Here is a 24055-nt window from a genome sequence, read left to right as displayed (position 1 = left end):
AAAAGAGCATTGGTGGTTCAAGCATTTATTTTCCCCCCTCCCCTATGGAAAGAAAAAAACAACAACAAAACAAAATAAAATTACACATTTAAAATTCAAAATGAGCTAGCAATGGCTTATAGTCCTAGTGTGCAATATGGATATTACAAAAGGCTAGAATCCTCCCTCATTGTCTTTTTTTTTAATTTTTGTTTTTTAAAGTTGGTTTTTTTTTTTTGCTACATTGGAAATTTTTTTTTTTAATTTTTTTTTCTTTATAAAATTCCTTCCACGCAGACTTTAATCCAGTTGAGTTCGTGGCTAGAATGAACAATCTAGTCAATAGTTTTTATTTAATTTTTTTGCTCTTCAGCAGTGAATGGTAGCAGAATCAGGAGGGTCCATCTCAAGGTTTATTACTGTTTGGTTTTTATCTTGTTTTGGACAAAACAGTTCCATTTCCTCTCTCCTCTTTCCTCTTCTTATAGAGCCAGTTGAATCTCCCTCTCTTTCTCTGGTCATTCTTTACACCATCCCATTGGTATGAGAGCTTGGAATGACAAACCACCTGCTCTGATGGGGCGTTGGGCTGTTGTTCAGAAAAGCACTTAAGCTCGGGCTTAAACCTGGGCCCACTCAGACTCTTCTGCTTAAGGGTTTTGCTGAATTAAAGCCTGAACATGGCAGAATAAAAAGTTGGGTTCAACTTTCTTTTGTTGTTGTTGCAAACAGAGACAGTGTACGAGTGTCACAGGAGCAGGGCTGGGAGAGGACGGGGCCGGGCTGGCCGGGGCCACCTTCAGCAGGGACAGAGCCTCAGTCCCTGCCCAGCTCCCGGGGTGACACCAGAGGGGACAGAGCCTGGGAGAGGGCTGAGATGTCAGGGAGAAGGAGGGGGCCTGGGGGGAGAAAATGGTGTGCATAGATAAACACGGGCCCTTCTGGCACACTCAGCCCCACGGGGACCCTGCCCAGTGCGGCCGGAGCCACTGCACACCCCTCACATCCACCCCTCACATCCACCCCTCACATCCACCCCTCACATCCACCCCTCACATCCATCCCACATCCATCCCCCACATCCACCCCTCACATCCACCCCTCACATCCACCCCTCACATCCACCCCTCACATCCACCCCTCACATCCATCCCTCACATCCACCCCTCACATCCACCCCTCACATCGATCCCACATCCATCCCTCACATCCACCCCTCACATCCACCCCTCACATCCATCCCTCACATCCACCCCTCACATCCACCCCTCACATCCATCCCTCACATCCATCCCTCACATCCACCCCTCACATCCATCCCTCACATCCACCCCTCACATCCACCCCTCACATCCACCCCTCACATCCATCCCTCACATCCACCCCTCACATCCACCCCTCACATCCACCCCTCACATCCATCCCACATCCACCCCTCACATCCATCCCTCACATCCACCCCTCACATCCATCCCTCACATCCACCCCTCACATCCATCCCTCACATCCACCCCTCACATCCACCCCTCACATCCATCCCTCACATCCACCCCTCACATCCCTCACCTCTCTCAGCCCTTCCTCCTCACGCTGCCGTGCAGGGCTCAGCCCGGGGGGCTGGGGACAGGTGGGACCCCGTGTCCCAGGGCAGGGACAGTGGCCAGGGCTGCCCCTGGCTCCCTGTGCCCTCCAGGAGGGCTCAGCCCTGCTCCCACGCTCACTGACAGAGATCCTGGTGGTTTTGGCGGTACAAAATAATCACATCTGCTTTGCAAGATGTGGCTTGTGTTAATCTAAGGATTCCTCCTGGAGCCCATCACCATACTATCTAAGTAGCTGAACACAGGGAAAATGTACAAGTACAGAACCTGCAGCAAATGCTAGTAAAGTAAAATCTTTTTTGCCCCATCCCATTTTGAGAAATTCCAGGGCATCATTCCATCACTCTGCCCCAGGAACATGAGCTTCATTCTATTCAGGAATGGGGTTGTGCTAGGAAACACACAGCTGAGGGTAGGGGATATACCAAACAAAACAAAAACAAACAAACAACAAAAAAACCCCCTATAAAAATAAAAGCCACACAAATAGCTGATAGAGGAAAAGAACTCCAAAGAATTAAATAAACTACAAACTAGTGATAATATTTCATTTGTTTTCATTTGTTTCATCTCTACAAAATTCAAGTTAGAGTTCGGAATCGTGCAGGTCCGGTCAGTGCTGGGAGTGTGAAGTCAGCCTCAAACCACAGCATTAAGGCCCCCCTCCCCTGCCACCCCTACAAACATACACTACATTGAAAGAGAGAAAAAAAAAAAAAAAGGGAAAAAAAAAGAGAAAAAAAAAAGGAGAAAAAAAATTGCACACAATTAACCATATGTAAGGGCTATCCAGAAGGCAGGTGACACCTCCCCCTCCACCCCTTGGCATTGGTGGTTTCTCTTTTGTTCTATATATAGTAATAACCTTTACAGGAAAAATACTGTACAACTTTTTTTTTTTTCCTTTCCTTTTGAAACATTAGCTGAACATTCTGTCCCCACATTTACACAGCTGAGCTGCTTGTTTATAAATCAGACCTGATCTGCACCAGTTCCTTAGGGAAATAACCAAAAAAAAAAAAAAAGCAACCTAAATTTCTTGAGGCCTTTATCTGTTCAGAGAGAAAACAAATCCTGGGGATCCCTTCGAGCTGAAGTGCTCATGGAGCTGAGGAGGGGAGAGGGTGCCTGCACGGTATAAAAAAAATGCATTTTTATTTTTTTTTAAAAAAGGACAAAGCTCAGACTAATCCGGTATACTTTAAAACTGGCACCAAAATAACGATCAGAATTAATTCATACTAGTCCTTCTGGTGCCCTGGTGTGTGCAGACAAGCCCTTTGAGGCTCAGGCAAGGATTTGGGGTCAGACAGCTCCTGCGGCACCTGGCAGAGCCCGGGACAGTGTCCTGTAGTGTGCGTCCCAGGCCAGGCCAGGCCAGGAGGGGACAGCAGCGAAGAGCCCGGGCAGAGCCCAGGCTGCTGGAGGGGCAGCGAGGGCTCCTGCAGTGCCCGGGCCTCACCCTGCAGCCGCTGCCCAGGGCTCCAGGCGGGTCTGGCACTGCACATGGCAGTGGGACAGCAGGGAGAGCAGCAGGGAGAGCAGCAGGGAGAGCAGCAGGGAGAGCAGGGACTGCAGGGCACGGCTGGCACGGCTGGCAGGGCAGGGCAGGGCTGGGCCGTCCCCTCCCCAGCCCTGAGCTGAGCAGGGCACCCCCTGCCACAGTCACCTGAGATCTGTCACACACCGGGGCCGGCACTGCCCGCAGCAGGGCTGGCAGGGACTGTCCTGCTCCCTGTCCCCAGGCTGCTGCAGTGACCAGGACGCTCCTGTGCTGCACACGGGGCAGGGGCAGCTCGCGGCCTCCTGAGATGGGGATACTGAAGCACCACAAAAACGCCTCACCTCCGCAGAGAGGAAGCACCTAGGGGTTGGGGTGAGATGGAACTGGATGGCAGAGTAACCCCAGTCCTCCAGTGAGACAGACCCTTTAAACTGCCTGCTGTGTTCTTCCCAGGTTACTTCAGCTAAATCCCTACAGCCAGAACAGCAGGGATGAGGAGAGGTGTCCTACAGAGAAAGTGTAGACTGAGAAAGTTTTACAATATAAATAGCATTCAAAATTATTATCATTAACAGTAAAAAGGATCTGGAAGAACAGAGGAGTGTCCCATTCCCACCCCTACTCATTCATTAATGCATCCTCATTTATGTGACAATAAATACCCACTCCCACCCTGGCTGTCTGATGCCATTTAATGCTGGAGAAAGAAGGGGGAAGGGTGGAGAGAGAGAGAGAGAGAGAGCACACTCCTCACCCCCTCCTTCCCACTGGCAAAAGCTGAGCTACTTGTCTTTGTGACACCAATTCCTTTAATTTTATATATGTGTGTGTGTGTACATTATATAGAGAGACACACACACAAATATATATTTCTAAAATTCATTACCTCTTGTTCCCACCCACCCCCCTCCAAGAAGTGGAGATTATTATTATTATCGTACAACTGAAAACATGGAAAAATAAAACCCAGAAAGAAAATTGGGGGGATAGAGCCCCACCCATAAAAAAGGGTCCCCAGATGGGCACAGGCCCCACGCACCGTGCAGGGAGCAAGGAAAGTAGTGGGTACCCTCAGGGTTCGTGTCCATATAAAGGGTATTTTTTTTGCTGCATCCTGCCCCCTTGTTCCAGGATCTGTAGAATGGAGTGATGCAGCACCAGTCCTGCTGCCAACTGATCTCTTCTGGGGCCTGGGGAGGAGCAGGGGTTTCCTTCCTTCCTCTCTCTCATCTGTGGCACGGAGTTCGTTTTTCATTTGCCATCCCCATCTTTGTTCTTGCCTTATACGGGGTCCTCTTAGTAAATCTGTGTAAGGGAAAAACCAAACCACTGCCGCTGCTGTCTCTAGGATTAGGGAGAAGCTGCTGGAGCAACGGTGGAGGCTGAGGCAGCAGCCGGGGCTGGAGCAGGGGCAGGAGCTGGGGCTGGAGTGAGGGCTGGCTCGCCCTGAGGCCTGGAAGCATCGCCGTGGTCTGTGGAAGAAGCACCCTCCTCTGGCTCTCCGTCTTCTTTAGCGGCCAGGCCCTCAGGGTCCGGCAGCGATTCTTCAGAATCCGTGTTCAGGTCTTCCTCCTCCTCATCCTCCTCATCGTCATCGTCGTCATCCTCCTCTTCATCATCCTCCTCCTCTTCATTCATCTCCTCCTCATCGTCCTCCTCATCCTCTTGGGAGGAGTCGTCCTCGTCCTCCCCGTCCCCGGCGCCCGGAGCCGCTGCGCTCCTCTCGGGGGCCGCAGCCCCGGCCCTGCTGGGGGACGGGCCCTCGGTGGGCTCTGCCTGCTTCTTGCTGAGGTCCAGCGAGTCATTGAGGCCCACGCCGGCCGCGTTCTGCAGGAAGAACAGCGAGCTGTTGTTGTCAGTGCTGAGGTTGAGCGAACTGTCCAGGTTGATGGAAGAGTTCTGGATATCGTACTCGAGAGTGGAGTGGGCGAGGCCCTCGGGGCCGGGAGAGATGGCAGGCAGCTCCCCTCGCTCCTGCTTCTCGTGTTTGCGCTTGTGAGAGTCCATCTGAGACATGCCCACCACCGTGTGCTTGCAGCCGGGGTAGGTGCAGTGGAAGTGGGAGCATTTGAGTTTGTACTTGCAGTCAGGCACCTCGCAGTCCACGCTGGAGCTGAACTGGCAGAAGCCGGCGGCGCTGATCACGTCCTGCTTGCCGTGGTGCTTGCGGTGCGCCGTCACCTTGGTGCTGTCGGTGCAGCGGAAGCCGCAGCGCAGACAGTGGAAGTGTGTGCTATTGCCAGAGAACTGACAGTCTGGGAAGTTACAGCTCAGTGAAGACTTGAAGCGTTTGAAATCATCCAATACTAGGTTGTCAACACGGTCGTGGTGCTGGGCGTGCTTGTACATGTGGGTACGGCCGCAGAACTTGTAGCCACAGTTCTCCCGTGTGCAGTGGTAGTGGGTAACCTTGAGAGAGAACTGGCAGCTCGAGTCCTTGCAGTCCTCGTAGAGGTCATAGCGCCGAAAGCCCTCCAGCATCATCCCTTCGTCCAGCATCTTGCGTGAGGACGCGGTCTTGCGGCGCTTGCCAAACGGGGACATGTCCTCAATAATCCAGAAACGCTTCTTGGCCCCCGAGGCAGTTGGCATAGTGATGGTGTTCCCTGAGGAGAGAAAGCGCAGGGCGGTGTTGCTGACAGCCAGGTCTCTGCATCTCCCCGCCGTCCTGGCAAGCTCAGTGTTTGCCAAGACACAATGCTGCAAATGTTCCCAGCCCAGCTCGTCCCTCGAGCTCCCAGCGAGCCTCAGCTCCAGGACTTGGGTAGCTGATGCCTGCTGGACATCACTTCCTCAGTTTTCAGCACATCCTGCCCTGTCTCTGATTCTGCTCTGGCAAACCTGATCTTGTACGCATGTTAACTGTTACTTCTCTGGTTTGCTACTTTCACAGTTTCTCTTGCTGCTTAACCTTATCTCTAGTCCCTTTTTCCTCAAATCAGAACAGGGAGGAGCTAACTCGTTCCAGTCCAAGGACTGAGGTGTGTCACTGTAGTTCACTGGGGTGGTAAAAAGAGCTGCAGTGCTAAAAGCTGGTACGTGTGCACTGTTTTCCCCTACCCAGGCTCTTGTGATACTCTACAATTGCCAAGGACAGGCAGGAAGTGAAGGAAGATCCCGTGCGTGATGAAAACTGCAGCGGGGGGGGTGTGGAAATTTATAGAAACAGGATGGACTTTGGCCAGGAGACTGCAACATCCCTCACTGTAATGAGCCCACATATTACAATGAGTGCACTTAGAAAGACAGATGGACAGATGTTCAATGGGGCTAATTCTCATCATCACTAGCCAGTGGACTCTGAGAGAAAATACCAGCTCTGCAACATTCCCTTGGGTCTCAAAAATTCCACTATGCCCCTAGTATAAATAAAGATCCCTCATCTATCTTCCCCTTTGATTCACAGGGCCAGCATAACTGGCTAGTGCTCACGTCCCCCAGGATCACACTGACATCAAAGACACGACCTCAATCTATCTATTAACTTTTTTCTTCTCTGCTGGCTGTTTCCAGAATCAACACACAATCTCCATTATCAACATGCAGCACAGACAAGGTTGGAGGCAAGAATTTCTCACCAGGTGCAGAACTGTGAGTGTAATTAGAAATTATAGCTTGCAACCAACACATACTTTTTTTTTTTTTTTACTCTCTCCCTGCTGAAACTGCCATCTTTTTAAATGAAGCCCAGTTTGTGACACACAGGGCAGGGGGCCTGAGAACCTAGAGCAGTTTCCATCCTGGTCTGGGGGGCTGAAGGGACAGTCAGTTGTACGGCATTGCTTCCTTTTGGGCAGGTGCACAGAATTACAGGTGACAACTCCTCGGTGACCCCCTTCAAGAGAGGGCGGTGACGCTGAAGGAAAGCTCCCACACTCCCAATGGAGGGGTGCCAGGAACCTCCTCTCCCACATGGCTGGGCCCTACAGTTTGTGGGATAAGCAAAGAACAAAAGGTTTTTCCACACCATTTGTGACTGGCTCTCGTGCTCAGACTCAGGACAACAGCTCAGGGCGTCCATGGTGACACCACCTGAGTGACACAGTGCAAACTGCACGCTGAGGCTGATTTCACCAGCTACCACTGAAAGAATCACTTTCTGTCACTGGAGATTTGAAATTGGCAGGCTCTTAACTACAGAATCTGTGACCAATTTGCTCTCTGCTCCCCCCTAAACATCTGGCATTGAAAATCCAGTTCTCCACTTCCAGCCAACTCATGTAAGTGCAGTGGTGCCTAGACAAGTCGCTGCTGTCCAGATTAACTCTGTTTAATAAAATTACAGCCAAACCATCAAGTTCCTTGCAATAATTAATTAATGCTCATATTGTCTGTCTTTGGACGGGAATATGGGATAACCCATCTTAAAGAAAAGACTCTGGATGGGAAATAAATAGAATTTAAATTTTACCTGTTTAAAACTCTGTAGCTACACAGCTTTTAAAATAGTTCAAACGGATGTGCTTAAAACTTTAATTGAAAACCAATTCTGTTTTCTCATCCAGGTAAAGTTTTGGAGTAAGGGCATAATGAAGAGAGATGACACCTTGGTGCACTCTCCTCTTTTGCCAAAGTTCAGTCCCTGCCCCCTGTGAAAGGCTACAAGCCTCCATGGATGTGATCCCCACCAAATCTCAGTGGTAAATGTTTTCCATAAGGTTATTTCTTTAACCACTAATAATGTCAGCATTCACCAAACTATACCAAGGTAAAAACAAAAGACAGTTAAAAATGTTTGATTAGAGGAAGCACAGCACAAGGTTAAAAATGTTTCAGGCTGCATGCAGTTCAGTTAAAAAAGAAGCAAAGACAGAGTTTCTTGTGAATTTTGTTAATTGGCACACACTCATCTGGACAAGGCAGGGATCCTTCTCCTGCCAGGTCTCTTGAGAAAAACCTATGAACTGGAGTTGGAAACCTGTGAAGTTGGTCCTCCAGCCATAATCCCAACCTTCGACCTTGGATTTACACATTACTGAAACTGGCAGGAAGAATGACTGGGACATTTGAAGGCTGCCAGAAGCCTCGTAAGTGTGAACTTGAGGCACAAAGATGTCCTTAATTAACTAGAAAAGAGCTAGGAGTTGAGAAAAGAAGCCAAAAATGAGACACACCCTAAAAGCCATTCCCAGATGGAATGAGAATACCCAGCCTGAGACATCTCTGATCTTAGTCACACATGGGAATCATGGCAGCCTAAATCTGAAATCTATCTGTATTTTCTGCAGCTGATTAGAGCCTTGATAAATAACGAGTGTGAGAAACAGCTCAACCTGTCTGATGCTGTCGTCCTGTGACACTGCCTGTACTTCACTCCTCATCCTGGCAAGGCACCCCTGAACTTGGTGGCGTTTGCAAGATCAGCTGGAGCACAGGACCTGAATCAGACATTCACCTGTGCAGCACACTAGAGCAGGCACTGGCTTGGGTGGCCTGGAAGATCTAACCAGGATCTAAGTCCCATTAATGCCACACGAGCAGAAGTTTGCTCTGTGGCCACTTTGAGGTTACCAAGACACTGACAATGCACGTTAACTGTGGGTTTTGTTAGGTTTTTCTCATAGTTAGGAACTGGTGGCAATTGCTCTCAGTCATTCATCCAAATGCCCGTGAATGGTTTGCTGTGGTTTGCTTCCCCTTGGTTACTGTGTCAGCAAGGAAAAGGAGCAGGCACGGACGGGCCCTGGGGTAACACCTGCCAAGGCACAGAGTGACCTCTGCTGCTCTGCCTGCCCAAAGGCGCAGGGCAAAACCGTGGGCAGGGTGAGAGGGGACAGAGCTGGGCACGGGACACGGAGAGAAAGCAAACAAGTGTTACCTGCTGCATCCTGCACTAAGGGAACGTCACTTTTTACTGGAGTTGGAGTGGCAACGATGGGCGAGAACCCAGCGGTGCTGGCGGCAGGCATGGCAATGCCTCTGCTGGCTCCCAGCGTGGCACTGAGCAGGGAGTACGAGAGACACGAGGGAGAGAACAGGTAGGGCAGGGTGGGCAGGGGAGACCTAAGCAGGGCTTGTGAGAAAGATGGAGGCAGAGATGGTGGTGGAGGCTGTGCTGCAGTGTGGGTGGCATCATCGGCAGCGGCAGGAGCGGTAGAAGGAGCCAGGCAGCCTGGAGAATGTGGAGAGAAAAAAAAAAAGCAGGAAAAAAAAAAAAAAAAAAGGAAAAAAAGGAAAAGAAAGGAAAAAACGATAAAACAGAACCAAACAAAAAACCCCAAAAAAACCAAGAAACAAAAGAACTGAAATGAGAACCCAAGAGCAGAAGCAATACGATGGAAATGGAAAATACATTCACAAATGTATGAAACAGAACTGCAACAGAGAAGAAACAGAAGGTGAGGAATTGACAGCACCAGGAAGAGGAGAGTTGTCTCTGCAGGAGGTAAGGTGCCTTTATGGCATGGGGGAAGAGACACAGGCTTTCAGGCAGGAATTCTGGATTCATTTGGTCATTCTGCTCCTTGCTCATCTGTAGGGCTGCTGCCTGCTTCAGTTCCCAGCTGAAAGGGTGCTCTGGCTCCTGGGGCAGGTGGAGCTGCTCCCTGCCTGGAGAGCAGTGGGGGCATTTCCTACACCTGGGCCACAACTGGCACAGAAGAGTGTGCCAGGAACCAGTGCCCCACAGAACCCTCTGGAGGTGCCATAATGTCGTGGGGCCAGTGCCACAACCCAGCAGTGCTCCTACAACCTGACTGCTGTGGTGGCCTTTAACTGGGGGGGGTGGGGAAGAAAACTAGGAAAATGTGTATGGAATTAAAGCAAACTGAGGCAGCCTATGCAGAATATCCCACTAAACCCTGGGAAGGTACAGCTGAGAGACCCCTGGTCATCACTCTATGATGGCAGAATTCCTACCAGGTATCTGACTCCTGGTGAGTTGAGCCTGTAATGCAGGGCAGGGGGAGATGATCTGCATGATCCTGGCAAACAGGGCAGGAACTTGCTTTCCAAAAGAGGGGATGAAGGGGGACTGCTCTGTGCAACTGCACAAAGTGGAACAAGAGTTCTTGGGTGAGGAAGGGAGCTCAGGGAGCTGCTTTTAGATGTGGCTTTCTGAAGATGTGATAGGTTTTATCCCCTGTGTATGTCAATCTGCTGTTGTACTTCACCAGTACAATAAATGCCTGACTTTGGATGCTGCTTGAGGAAATACAAAGAGGTACCACAGAAAATTCCAAGTACAGAAGGGGCCCACAGCTCTTTTTTTCTGTTCTTTTTTTCTTTTTTTTAAAAGTCAACTAGTAAAATATACCCAACTCCAAGACCCAGGATAAAAACCTCTCTTAATGGGAGGACAAAGGTATACTGCTATGTTCCTGGATACTTGAGGTATATATTTTGATGGACCTCTTCTCTCAGGTGCTGGAGAGAGCTGGATTAGTGTGAGGCACTACTCAAGTTGGCACAGTGTGTATTTTAGGGTGCAACTGTCCCTTGGCCTCTTTTGATGAGTTTATCTGCCAGGAGAGCAGGCAGCTGGGGATCCCTTTCACACACAGCCTCTCCCTTACCTGCTGATGTACTCTCATTGCCCACGGGAGTGCTGGAGCAGCTGCGGTCCATGTTGGAGGACTCAGAGGAGATGCCCCCAGGGCTGCAGCCAGTGTAATCCATGTACTCTTCTGTTTCAGTGTCCATCATGCTTGGGGGTCCCTGAAAGGAAGCTGGGGTTCCTGATGAGGCTGGGCTGGGTGCCATGCTGCCAACCTGGGGGAGATTTTCATTTCTTGGAGTGTGGCCAATAACCTGCAGCAGGAAAACAGGACGGGGACTTTCACACCAAAAGCAAGACACCAGGACCAAACCCATCTGTCTGCACGTTTATCTCCCTCTGCCACAGCTCGTGGGGCATGGCTGGCACGTGCTTGTGATGGAACCCGTGGCACTGGGGCCAGAGCAGGACTCCTCCTGGAGCTCAGAGCATTGAAGCTGGCACAGGCACCCTGGTATGTGAATTGTGCTGCACTGGGGAGCTGGGAGTGTTAATCTTGGCACCAGCATCCTGGTGTGTGGCTTCTGATGTGTTCCCAAAGAGGAGGTGTTAATGTTGGCATTGCCCCCTCACCCTGGGGGTCCTGCTGCAGTCAGATGCTGGAACCATGCCTGAGCTCAGTGCTGAGCCCCTGAAAGATGCAGGTTAAACACAGCATTTTCTGCCCAGTGTGCACTACAATTCTTAGGGTTAGACTCAGCATGTGCTAGAAGAGTAGTGAAGACAAATTTTTTGTTGAATCTTCCTAAGTCTGATTCTTGTACCTAAACTTTTTATTAGAGACCAAAAGCTGCCACAACAGCAACACCAGTTCCTCAGCATCTGTGAACTCCTTAAATCCAACAGCACTAGACTTGAACAGTTCACTTACTGGCAGTAGTTAATAACTAACAGGGACCTCTTATTCCCATGTTGTGGAATGAAAGAGGGTTCTCATCTTGCTTCTACAGATGGTCTCTTCTGATTTCCATACACCAGATGATGTTCTTAGGGTCAGATCAGCCACAGGCATTTAAATAAAGACAGCTTGTTTCATCTATCAAATCAATGGCAGATGAAACAACTAAAGGATAAGAGCAAGTGAGAGGTGGCAGGGATGCTGTCCTTTGGAGCAGCAGCTCAGTGCTGCAGCTGAAACTCTTCCATTCCACACCTAATCTGCCAGCTGCTCTCTGTCTTAGTAAAGCAGCAATTGCATCACTCTGCTACTTCCTGAGAGAGGAGAGGGAATGCCCCAACTAAATCCACATCAATAAAGGAAGAGAAATGTCAAGATTGGTATTTCTCCCATCCTAGGTAAATTCTTTATATGTAACAGGAAATATCTGCTTTAACCAGCACATTCAATTCCTCCATATCCTAAGCACGTTAATTTTAATAAGCCAACTGTATATATTGAAAGAGCTGGGAGAGAGTGCAAGTTGTAAATATGAGTATTTCAGTGTTATCCTTCTCAATATTTTTCTGCAAATTCACAAGGAAAAACTGTTTGCACTAAGCAATGCTTTGCAATCAATGCTTATCATCTTTACTCATCTACAGCTTCAACAAAGAGGTGTTACCTGAGTAGGAACACGATCAAAGTTCTTCCCCAGCATCCTCCTCATGTGCTTCCTGGCATGGGATGTCATTTGGTGCTTGAGCAGGAAGGAGAACTGGCAGCCCTCTCGGATGCAGTGGAAGTGGCTGTTCACCTGGTTGTATTTGCAGCCTGCAGACACAAAACCCACATTTATGTTGCACATGAAGGTTCTGAGAGGGAGCAGGACCAGCGGGAAGATGATTGGAAAGAACATTATCAGTGGCCATGGGTTATTCAGGAACAGTCTTAATGAAAAAAACCAAACTCACAATCTACTGCCTGCTGAGCAACTGCAAGAGAGGATTACAGTGTACAGAGATCTAAGAGCTCAGCCTAGTCCCATCCCTCTTTGTGCCATTATAAAGGAAGGAACATTGCCATTACATCTGGTAGTGCCTAATGCTCTTCAGTCTTAGCTAGTGCCTTTTCTTTTACAACAAGAACAAAACCAGGACATTTAGCTGTATCACAGAAACTGCAATCAAAATACATGCTCATAATTAGATTAGAAATGAAAAGTTCTTTTTTTTCCCCCCTCTAACTGTGCTCTCAGAACACCAGTCTCATATCAACTCTAGGTCTGGACAGTGTGTGTGCTCTGGTTAGACAGGAATGAGCCAGAAGTGTTTATTGCCACTCCAAAGCTGTTGTGCAATAGGGGCAGCTACTGAACAACAGCAATTCCTCTGGGTTCTGGCACAGAGCACTCCACACGTTCTGCTCCTTGTGGCCACAGCCACGCGTGCCAGGCGAGCACAAACCGTGAAGGGACAATCCCAAACAGCCACACTGCAGAGCTGAGAGACAGTGGCTTGTCATAGCTCAAACACAGCTACATCAGTGATCAGGATCTGCTGTTTTCCATCCTCCCTTGCCATATGCACAGAGGTAGAGACCTTCAGACAGGCTCACTTTTTTACTCATCTATCTACAGCCATCCACCTTTATTTATATATGTATGTTTCACCTCTCTCTCCCCAGTCATGCACACTTACACAATTCTACACACAGAAACATACATTGAAAATACCTATCATGTTTCTTCAGAAACATTCACAGCCCTTAAAACAGGCCAGTGCTTTCTGCACCTGCTGTCTATAAATGCACAACATAAACCCCAGGGATGTACACACGCAGAAATGAGTCCACATGTTGGTAAAACCATACACACCTACACCATCCCACCAAGCCACCTCTATCTATGCAGGCAAACGCAGGGTGCTGGCTAAATGTGTGTCCACTGCACAGCAGGGCCAGCCCACAAATGCACATGGTGCTGGATGCAGGTACCCCACGCACCCCATCCCTCCCAAACCAAACGCTGATGACACGTGCAGAGTGCCAAACAGCAAACACACACACAAAAAGGCTTTGACAATTAGATAAAAAGAAGAAAAAAGAGGAAGCTTTATGTCCAGACAAATTCGTATATACAATTCTGTATAGTACAGTCTCTATTAATTTAGCTTGAGTCTATTTGTGAAAACATGCTTCAACCAGACAGACCAAGAACTGCTTTATGTTTTGTTGCCTTTCTTGTTTAGTGATTTAATGACCAAATACCTCTTAAGCATAACGTGCAGGTTCTGACTTACAACATGCTTGGCCTGGACGTGGGACACGCCACACGAGAAACTGAGCAAAACTCACCTAGTCTGCCACATTCTTCCCGCTTGGTGAAATACTTGAAGCCGTTGGCTGCCCTCCTCTCTGCCTTCTCGTGCTTTTTGACGTGCCAGGGCAGCTTGGTGGTGATGTTGGTGACGAAGAAGCAGCCGGGGCGCAGGCAGTGGTAATGGCCTCGCATGCGGAACTCACAGTGCTGCAGGGGAGCACACAGGGATGGGGCTCTAAACAAATGCACTCCCAACTGCCTGCTGCTAGTGCTGACCCCTCTGATGTGGCACAGGGGCCTGCACTGATACTCCAGATCCCATCTTATCTTCCACAACCTGCCCTGCATCTTGTTCTCTTTCGAGTCTTTTTACATTGCTGTCGTGTACTCTGTAATACACTATTCTCTGTTGAGATATCTCAAAGCTTACTCATGGCTTTCCCTGGATTCATCACAGATCTTTATTCTATTTCATCTTATGTCTCTCAGATTATTCTTATTCCCTTGTCCACTTCACCCAAGTCAAAAATACACAAAAGCATCATGATTTCCCATTTGATAAAACCCAAATGTTTTTCCAGACCACATAATTATGACTTCCATGGTTCTGTAGTAACGCCAATAAAGCCACACACAGCCTCACTTCCTGCTGGAGAGTCAGTCTACCTGATCCTTCATCTCCTGCTCCCCAGTCCTGCCAGAACACTGCTCTGGAATGGCTCTTACCTGGTTTGGACAGAGACACTGCAGGGAGTAGTAAGCAAACTGGTCTCGCACATTCACCAGATTATTGTTGGGGTTGATGTGGTCCAGGCAGTGGGATTCTGCTTTGCCAGAGGTTTTGCACACATACTTGCAGTTCCCAAAGAGACAGTGGAAGTGGAATTTGTTGGCGTACTTGCAGTCTGTTGCCAAGCAGGGATCACTGGAACACATCCAAAACACAATCATCACCTTCACTCATTTCACACATTTGTTTCTTTGCCAAGATTTAATTCAAGGGGAGCCCAGCTGAAGCCTCTGTTCCAAACATGGCCCACAGATTTCCCATAGCTACCTTCCTCTTCAGGGAAATTGAGGCTGGCAACACTACTACAATTCCTACAATTCCACTTTTCCAATTTAAAGTTCAAAGGAAACACAACTCTTGAGCGTGGCCACTGCAGGATGCCAGGGCTCCCCTGATCTGACAAGACCAGCACTGCCCCTCTCTCAGCTAATGGGTTTGGTGCCTTCCACCCCCACTCAGGGCACGAAATTCTGGCCCAATAACCCTTTATTGTCAAACATTCTGCAAAGACACCTCTAATTCTGCACAGCTCTCACAAGGGACAAAACAGGCATCAGTGATAAATAGATCACCAAGTTTATTTATCTTCTAAACTCATGCTTAAAATTGTTCTCAGATGCACCCAAAAACCTTAAAGTATTTCCTAGACTTCACAGAAATAATTTTTCTGTGAAGCCAAGCCCAGAGTACTTTCTGGGCAGGTTTCTCAGTGGGTGAGCAGAAGTGTGGTATTGCAGCTCTGAGGAAAGGTTGGCTGGGGAGGACAGAAGGAGGCAAATGGTAGCTCAAACTTACTTCTCCTGGAACTGAAGAAATCCAGGTTTGACCTGAGGCTTGGCATTCTCCAGGGAAGTCGTTGCCAAGGGTGAAGCTGCCAGGTTAGGCACTGATGCTGGGATCTGAGGCATCTGGGGTATGGTTGAAGCCAGCTGTTTCCAAGCAAGTAGTGTGGGAGCAGAGGGCATAGCAGCTGGATTGGGAGTGGGCACCTCAAGGGCAGGAGCACTGGCCATGGTGGCAGAAGCAGCAGATGGTGATGAAGGGGCCAGTGAAGCTTTATTCTCTGCAGCAGTTGAGAAGGGAGACTCAGAGTTGCTTTTCACAGTTCCACCTTCAGTTCGGAAGTGAAAACTGCAAAACACGACACCAATTCAGACATAAATCCTTGACCATTTCATGTAATTTGATTAAACACCAACAAGAATGTGGCAACAAATTGGTGTGGATAAATCCTAAAAGGGGCTCTGCAGACTTTGAAGTAAGACTTAGGCCCATCCTAAAATCATCAATGAAGAGAAGGGGAATCATTAGGATGGGTGGAGACAGGTGCCAAACCTTAAAATTAGAGAAATTCCAGAATCACTGCAGCCACTGAGAATAGCTGTGGGGCAGCTTCCCAGGGCTGCTGGGAGAAGCCAGACATTTCCTGCTCACAGGGAAGCATCCAACAGGAGACACCAACCATGCTAGCAGATCTGTGTTAAAATCTGCAACAACCCCTGCAGACTCAGGCAAGTGAATGGCCACACTCATGGAAGCCTTACTCATTCTTTACTGGGACATTCCATTGCCTCAAAAGGCACCTGGGGTGCTCCTGAACTGCAGGGCTTTCCCTGCCCCCTGCTCTCCCACTCACTTGGCGTGCTTGATGGCTCCATCCAGGGTGCTGAAGAGGGCTCCACATTCCTCCACCACGCAGTGGAAATGCACCTTGTGCAGGAAGTCACACTGGGCATCACAGAAATCCTTGGTACCAAACCTGGCCAAAGCAGACAAGCAGACATCTCAGAAAAGGCCCCAGGAGAGAAGTGGAGTTGGAACAGACATTATTTCTGTATTTACAACTCTATTAGCATTCCCACAAACAACAGTAATTCTAGATCCAGAATCCACCCCTGGATAGGAGGGCATCTCTCAGATGGGAGAGATGAAGCATCCTCTAAGCAGCAATTACAGAAATACTGCACAGCACCATCCCTGATGTACAGAACAACAACTCTGCCATGCAAAGCCCAGAGCAAAACCCACCACGTTATCCAAGATATGTCTTGTGCCATCTTGGAGCAAATGGCCAAGAGGGCAAAACCAGCTCAGCGTGGTGTCGCTGCTCACCCACTGCTGAGATTCTCTGGACTTTGTAAGTGCAGCACAAATACCTGTGATTTCAGGAAACTCCAGAATCACAGGGAATCAAGAAAACAAGCAAGAAACACTGGCAGGAAGGATTTGAAACTTAACAAGGGAATGTTGCATAATTAAGGTACAACAAACTACAGTTGCTCTGATGAGCAGGAAAGCAAGAAACAAACAGCAGCCTGTATGGTCCCAGGAGGGACCTCTCACCAAAGGGAGGGTAAAGGAAAGAGAAAAAACTTGTACTGGAGAAGGAAGGTCTGTGGATGTACAACGTGCGCTGTCAGTTATGGCTTGCAGGGAGAAAAGGAAGGAAAGTAATTGTGGGGTAAGAGGGAAGAAAGCACGTTATTGCAGACTAAAGGGGCTGTTTCATCAGAGACAAGAAGTGCTGAGCCTAGAGAGAAGGCCTCCCACAAAAAGGGAGGTGATGAGTCAAAAATGGCTGCATTGTAAAATTTGCTTTGGATGAGGAAACTAAAGACAAAGCAAAGAATTTGGGATGTAGTGAAGACCTTCTAGAAGAGCAGATAAAGGGACTCATTCGAAAAATACAAATCAGTCAGTCTGGATGATGTATGTCCTGAAGTGCAATGGAAATTAACTCCCAAACTGATTACATTACCATTTGCTGGTTTTTAAGCCATAGAGAAGTGGGAGGTACTACATAAGTGGAAAAAAAAAAAAGAAATTAAACAGTCAAGGTACTGGTTCTTTGAGGGGAAAAAGAAAAGACAAGTCATCTTTGGCAATTATCATACCTCTGGCCTTAACTTCTCCTTCTAGTAAAGTAATGGAACAAATATTAAGAGGGAGGAGAAAATCATTAAACATCTAGAGGATAAAGGAACCATGAGCAATAAACAGCATCAGGATTATAAAGAATAAATCTTGCCAGACAAATTTAATTGCTTTTTTTGATAGAATTACAAAATTAGTGGATGAAGGGATGCAATATATTTGGATTTTAGTAAAGCATTTGATTCAGTCTTGCATATGCTTAGAATGAATTCCAATTGGCCTGGATGTAATGCCACCTCATGGCTTGAAACTGGCTGAGGGACCATAAACAAAGGCTGATGACAACCAGCACCACACTGAGCTGGGAGGAGGAGGCATTGTGTGAGTGCTGAGAGGAGGACTTGGGTTAGTCTGAGTTTATTTAACATCTTAATTAGTAATCTAGGAGTAAACAGCGTGTTTATGAAATTCACAAAGATACTAAACTGGGAGGAGGTGGCAATAACAGTGCAAGAGGGGGAAAAGAGCACAGAGAGGTTCAGCAAGACAAGGGGGAGCGTTCAGAACAGGAGAATCGTGTTTGGAAACACACAACAAATACACGTGGGTGTGGGCATGTTTTATACACTGGGGACTCACTAAACAACTTTGAAAGCAATTCTGTGTCACAGAGGATGATAAACGTGGTACTAGACATTATTCTGTGTGGATACAAACGAATTCTGAGCTGCCTGTTGGGGGGCAGGAGGCTTGTTCTGTCGGGAGGGGGACAATTCTGCCCCATCCAGGGAACAACAGCAAAGCAACAGGACCCACAGGCACAAGGGACTAATCCAGAGTCAGATTAAAGGAGGCAAGTAGGCCTGGTTAAATGGAATGCTGAAAGTTTGGGACTGTCTGAAGGGGCTGAACTCCAGCTGCAGAGAGGGATGATCTGCTGTGGTTCAAGGGGATACAAACAGCTGCAACCAAACTACGAGAAGTGGAATTCAGGCAGCACACCATGGGAAAGGTTGTGACACTGAAACTTACTTGGTGGTAAGAGACAAGCAAATAGCCACACTGCCTGGCACCATTACAACCAGAGCAGACAAATGCAAATGCACTGCCAGGAAGGACCTCACACCAGCCAGGGGCTGATGGACCAGAAGATTTTCTAGTGCTCCCCATTAAAGCCTTTGATTACAAAGTGTGCACTGGCATTTGTAAGTGACTCTGTGTGTATGTGTCTGCCTGGGTGTATCTGTGTGCCCTCAGAGCACGTGTCTGTCTGGGCGTGGATGTGCATGTGTCTGTGTGTGGGTGAGCTTTGTACCTGCTCCATTTTCTTTTTGAGTCTCCTTTCCTACAATAAAAGCAGCAGAAATCATTCCAGCTCCCATACTCTTTTCCTTATTCCCATGCCTCTACATCCCCAAACTTGTTTAGTTTCAGGTGAAATGCCCCAGGAAGCATGCCAAGGCACCAGTGGCCTGTGTGCAGTAAGTGGCCATGGTCTCACACAGGTGCAGTGCCAAGGGCACAGCTACACTGGGCTTGCACTGCAGGGTCATAAGGAGGAGCCTAAGGTGAAGTCCAGGACAGCAGAACTACATGAAGATCTGTGCTTGTATCTGGTTCTCAACACCCCTTTGCAAAATAATTCTATGTGGACAGATATTTCTTATCAGACATTAACACCCAGTGCAGGTAGGTACCACCAAGGGCTAAATGTGCTCTGGGTGATCAGTGTCTGACAGAATTAGGCCCTTAAACTCAACAGAACTCTGTTCAGGGTGAGCCAGTGAGTCAGACAGTGCAAAGGAAGCATTTCCCCTCGCCCCTGCTCTCTTACCGGCGCAGGTACATCTTCCATGGCTCAGAGAGCTTCTCCTGGACAAGAGCCTTCACTGCCTTGCCCAGGTACTGGCTTGGCTCCCCAGCCCCAGCCTGGCTGCCTTCGCCTTCTGTCTTAATGTTCAGCAGGTTGCCAAGGCTGGCACTGGTCTTGGACATCTGGAACAAGAGCACAGACACTGCATCAAGCCCAGCACACAGACACAGCCACCCTCAGGGCTGTCCCACAGAGAGCAGAGTCTTCAAAGACTGAAAAAGATGACAAAAAGTCAGTGCAGGCTGCTTCAATGCATCAGCAAAAGTCAGTAACACCTCACTCTTCTGCCTCTTCCACCCACCCATCATGAAGCACTCAGGTGCCTGTTGAATATTTTTTCATGGATCTCTTAAAGTAATGAAGCATCATGTCTATTTTATCCACGAGGAAACTGAGGTGAAGAGACACATCCCCTAGCTGACTATGGAAAAGGTGTGTGGGCTTCAACAGTAACAGCCCTGGGTAGCTCCTACAAATTGCTGGTGGCAGAACTGGTAAACTCTAGTTTATTCAGTCATCTTATCCCAGCCACAAGGATGTCTCCTTTAAAGTGACCACCATGTATGTGTGAGGGGTAGAAGGATGAAAATCTCATTCAACTGGGGAAAAATTCTGTCCCAAGTCCCTGGAAAATTCTTACTAACTTCAATAATAAAATCGTGTCACTCTTCTGTGCTAAATGGACACATCCTCCATGAAGCAGGACTTGGTCTCACAATCTGCATTGTGTGAAAGGCTTCAAATAGAATCTACACAGAGAAGGTTTAGAGGTCCTGGTGTAAAATGTACAGGACAGAAAAATAAAGTTACTCAAGCCTGCTTAGAGGGAAAATTTTCTTTCAGAATAAATGCATGATTCCCAGACTCACTCTTTCTCTGTTGTGCTCTCAATTACCTCCAGTAACAACAGTGAATTTCACAGCCTGAATAAAATGCAGGATTGGGCCCAGTACTTGCACTGGAAACTCCACCCACTTGAGGGTCTCAAAGCCCTTTATAAATATCAGTTAATTAAGCCTGACAACCCCCTAAATAAACTGCAATAGGCTTCAGGAATCCTGGTTATTTGAGGCTCTCTTAATGCCCCCTGAAGGTAAAGCCCCTGCTGCTGTGTGGAGACTGCAACTCTTTATGGCTGGAGTCAGAAATTCAGGTCGTGGGTTTCCACTGGTAATTCCATTTCTGTAAAGTTTTTTTCTGTTCTTTCTTCCTGGAGAAACAATGAAGGATTCCCCCATGGACAGCAGCCACAGGAAGAAGCAGGTGTGATGTCTTCCTGAGCAAACTAAGCTTGATTCTGCAATCTTTAGTCTTGGAATTGGTTCCATCAGTCACACACACAGTGGGTTCTACTCTTTGCTGGTTTATCTCACTGGTTAATCCAGTCCTTTAACCTGACTCCTAGTTTGCACCTGTGCCACATTTGCTTTGCACAACTTTAAGAACCTTATGCCAGACTGCACACAAAGAAATGCTTTATTCTAAACATATACTTTTATCACATATTATCCTGGAGATTTTCAAGTGAAGTCTCCATTGAAAGAGAATTTCCCTGATCTGGGACCTTCAGAACGACTCATGACCCCAGAGAGCAGAGCTACTAAACACATTTGCTCACTAAAGAAAGACCTGCATATTTGGAAATACTAAAGGGACAACACAAAAAAACAAATAAGAAATTAGGTTTAAAAGGGAAAATCGAAACCCCAGTGTAACAGAAAGCCAATGGAGGAGAAAAGTGACATAAGGATAAATGCAGAAATTAAACAACACAGAGAAAAACAGTGATAAGAAAGAAAGGAGGTGGGAGATTACCAGGCAAAGTCACTTTGCCCTCTCTTGAGGGTTATATGGCCTTGATGCATGTAACACCCAGAGCCAAGGGGATGGCAACAGTAATGCCTATAAAACCTATCACATAGCAAAATATTAAAGCATGGCTCAAAGGGTGCCCTGATCTCTACAGCAGTTATATACAGCCACAAAATTAATCTTGGTACAGTAGAATTTATCATGTGAAAGAGAAATATACATTTGAGATGATGTATAATTTAACAAAAAAGTAAGGAAAAAGAAACTGTGCATCATCTAAAATAAATATTCTAGGACATAGTAAAGGGGACTCTGTTAGACATCATTACTCACACCAGAAAGACAGAAATTGATGATTTTGGTTCAAAACTTCTAATTTTTTCTTCTCTTTCAAAAATATAGATTATTCTCTCCCTCCCCAAATGAAGGAGGGAGAGCAAATAAACAAAATTATTTTATTTTAAGTAAATAAACAAAATTAATAACTATAAAAGGGAAGTGAGATAGAAGTTGCCAGGTTCTGAAAACAAAAACAAACAAAAAAACAAACCCAACCCAAACCAAAAAACTAAACCCCCCCACAAGAAAAGAAAAGAAAAGAAAAGAAAAGAAAAGAAAAGAAAAGAAAAGAAAAGAAAAGAAAAGAAAGAAAAGCTTTTGGAGCTCTCCTCTGTCTAGAAAGGATGGGGAAAAAAAAAGGTGTCAGAGGCGGCAATATATTTCTTCAGCCAGTTCATTAAATTAATTCGTAAGCAGTGGCTCTGAAATTATACCCGATGAAAAATGGTCTCAAAATTTAAATGGTACAAACTCATCTTATTAGAGGCAAAACATTAAAAAACAAACGCATCTCTCCCCCCCCCCTTCCCCGCTATCGCAGCTTTAATTTCTCTTGGTGGGGGGAATGAAAGGCGTTTGATGGATGGCTCTTACCTTATTCATAAGCGAGGATAAAAGAGATGAATTTGCTGAGACTGTGTGGCCATTTGATTCATTACTGAAACACACAAACCAACAGGGTTTAGTTAAGATGTGCGCAGGGACTGGGAGCGCTGAGATTAATCCTCCTCCCTTCAGGCTGCCTCACTCCTCACCTGCTACATCCAGGGGGAAGGAATGATGCCAGCCCTCCCCTGGGCAGGCCAAACTCGCCTGCTTGGGATAGCCAAGAGGGACAGAAAGAGGATCTGAGGTCTGCAGAATTTAGATCTTTCAACTGCTAAATGGGCCAGACCTCTTCCCCTGGTGTCCACTCCATCACACTTCATTTGTTACCTCATTACCTCCCCCAGGTTTTACCCCTTCATCCCATTAGAATTTTCAGAACTATCACAAAAATACCACAAAAGCAGGGGGGATGCTGACAAAGGCTCACGCTGCCAGGGACAGGGATCCCCTGGGCAGTAAGGAAGGCAAGGCACAATCCTGTTCTGAATGGCAGCCTCAGGATCTCTGCAGTTGGCTCCAAGTGCTGGACTGCCAAAGGGAGGCTTGTTTAAATAAGGTATGGACAGGAATGGATACAAAGGTCAAAGTGGAGCTCACTTATCCCCAGGATCAGTTCCTCTGCTCTTTTTCCACACAGCACAATCCCCAAACACTCCTGTTCTCAGCAGAGATGCTGGGCAAGTGGGACACATGCTTTGAGACAGGTGTGTTCACACCTGCACAACCATCACCATAAGTGTAGAGCAGCCCACGCCAGACCCAGAGCAGAGTGAGCCTGACACCCAGCTGTTTTGTGAGCCCAGATTCTCTGGAATGTGCTTTCCTTAGGCCTGATTCAACAGACTACAGCAGTGCAAGTGCTGCTGCTAAGAGTGTGCTGAGGTGTGGCAGTGGTGCAGTTTCAGTCAGCAACAGACAAGAGGACTAAGTGAAAACAGCTCTGCCAGTGGTTTGATTTTCAGAAGGGAGCACAAGAAGTGCAGCTCTTGTTGAAGAGTCAGCAGGTGCTTGTGAGCCCAAAAAACCACCTGGAGAATGGGGAGCAGAGTGAGCCTGCCTCCAGTTTTGGGGTGTTCAACTCAACCACTGTGAAGCTGTCTTTCACCAACATGCTGTGCCCTCTCAATTTACAGGTATGGGAACTTCCCAAAGCCTGGTGTGGGAAGTGCTGAGTGCTCCTGCCTGCCCACTTCTCTCACCCGTGGTCCTTGACACTCAGGTCCAAGCTGTGCTCCTGCAAGGGGTCCTGACTGGTGGCAGGCGTGGGTCCCATGGCCTCCGCAGGCTCCTGCTTCACCTGGACTGGATTGAACCGTCCGGGAGGTGCTGGCTGTCCATTACCTGCTCAAGAAACACAGTGAAAGTAAGTGCAAAAAAATAAATTAAAAACATAGGTCTAAAATGAGGTTACAATAGCAAATAATTTAAGTTCAATCACTGGCATCAGTGCCTAAGTGGAAAAAGCAAAGAAAAAGTGTTGGGGGGGAGGGAAGTACTGGGATTGCTGGTCAACGTTTATTGCCAAGTTGACATGATGGGTTCTGACGTCCACTCCAGCGTGGAAATTCTTCAAGTGATAATTATTGCAAAATTATGTCAAAGTTGTCCAGGCTACGGGCCCTTTAAAGGAGAAGGGCGGAAGGAGCGTGGGGGAGACCTGATTCTCTGCACAAACTGTCATAACTAATTTGCGGGGCTGCCTCTTAAGCGTTTATTAAAGACTCTGTTAATGCTGAGGCAATGTGGCAGCTTTCGACTGCTAGTCAAGCCCCCTTGCTCGTCCCCAGCCCCAGCGTTGCCGTAGCGACAGTGCCGGCCCGGCAGTGCGCCTGCCCACAGGAGCGTCTGCCCCGCCGGGACGATCCAAGGTGACAGCCCCGGCTCCGACCGCCTGCCGCCGCCGTCCCCGCAAAACGGGGACCGCTCCTTCGGCGGGAGGAGGCTCCGTGCCGAGCCCGTGAGAGGGGAACTCAAATTAAAGG

The 24055-nt window shown here is 47.8% G+C and overlaps 1 protein-coding gene across 1 annotated transcript in view; it reads right to left on the bottom strand.

Moving 5' to 3' along the window:
* Positions 1-3330: 3330 nt before the first annotated feature.
* Positions 3331-24055, bottom strand: part of CASZ1 (castor zinc finger 1) — a 60549-nt gene continuing 39824 nt past the window's right edge. The window contains exons 9-18 of the mRNA XM_058818805.1: positions 23273-23414; positions 22059-22122; positions 19275-19435; positions 16203-16325; positions 15362-15697; positions 14503-14701; positions 13812-13983; positions 12142-12290; positions 10599-10740; positions 3331-5690 (exon numbers count right to left, since the gene is read on the bottom strand). Coding sequence (XP_058674788.1) covers positions 4435-5690; positions 10599-10740; positions 12142-12290; positions 13812-13983; positions 14503-14701; positions 15362-15697; positions 16203-16325; positions 19275-19435; positions 22059-22122; positions 23273-23414 — 2744 coding nt within the window. The 3' untranslated portion in view covers positions 3331-4434. The remainder of the gene's footprint in view (positions 5691-10598; positions 10741-12141; positions 12291-13811; positions 13984-14502; positions 14702-15361; positions 15698-16202; positions 16326-19274; positions 19436-22058; positions 22123-23272; positions 23415-24055) is intronic.

This window comes from Ammospiza caudacuta, chromosome 22 (genome assembly GCF_027887145.1).
Source record: "Ammospiza caudacuta isolate bAmmCau1 chromosome 22, bAmmCau1.pri, whole genome shotgun sequence".
NCBI classification, from domain to species: Eukaryota; Metazoa; Chordata; class Aves; order Passeriformes; family Passerellidae; genus Ammospiza; species Ammospiza caudacuta.
Note: the sequence above shows the minus strand (reverse complement) of the source record. Positions and strands in the feature narration are given on the sequence as shown.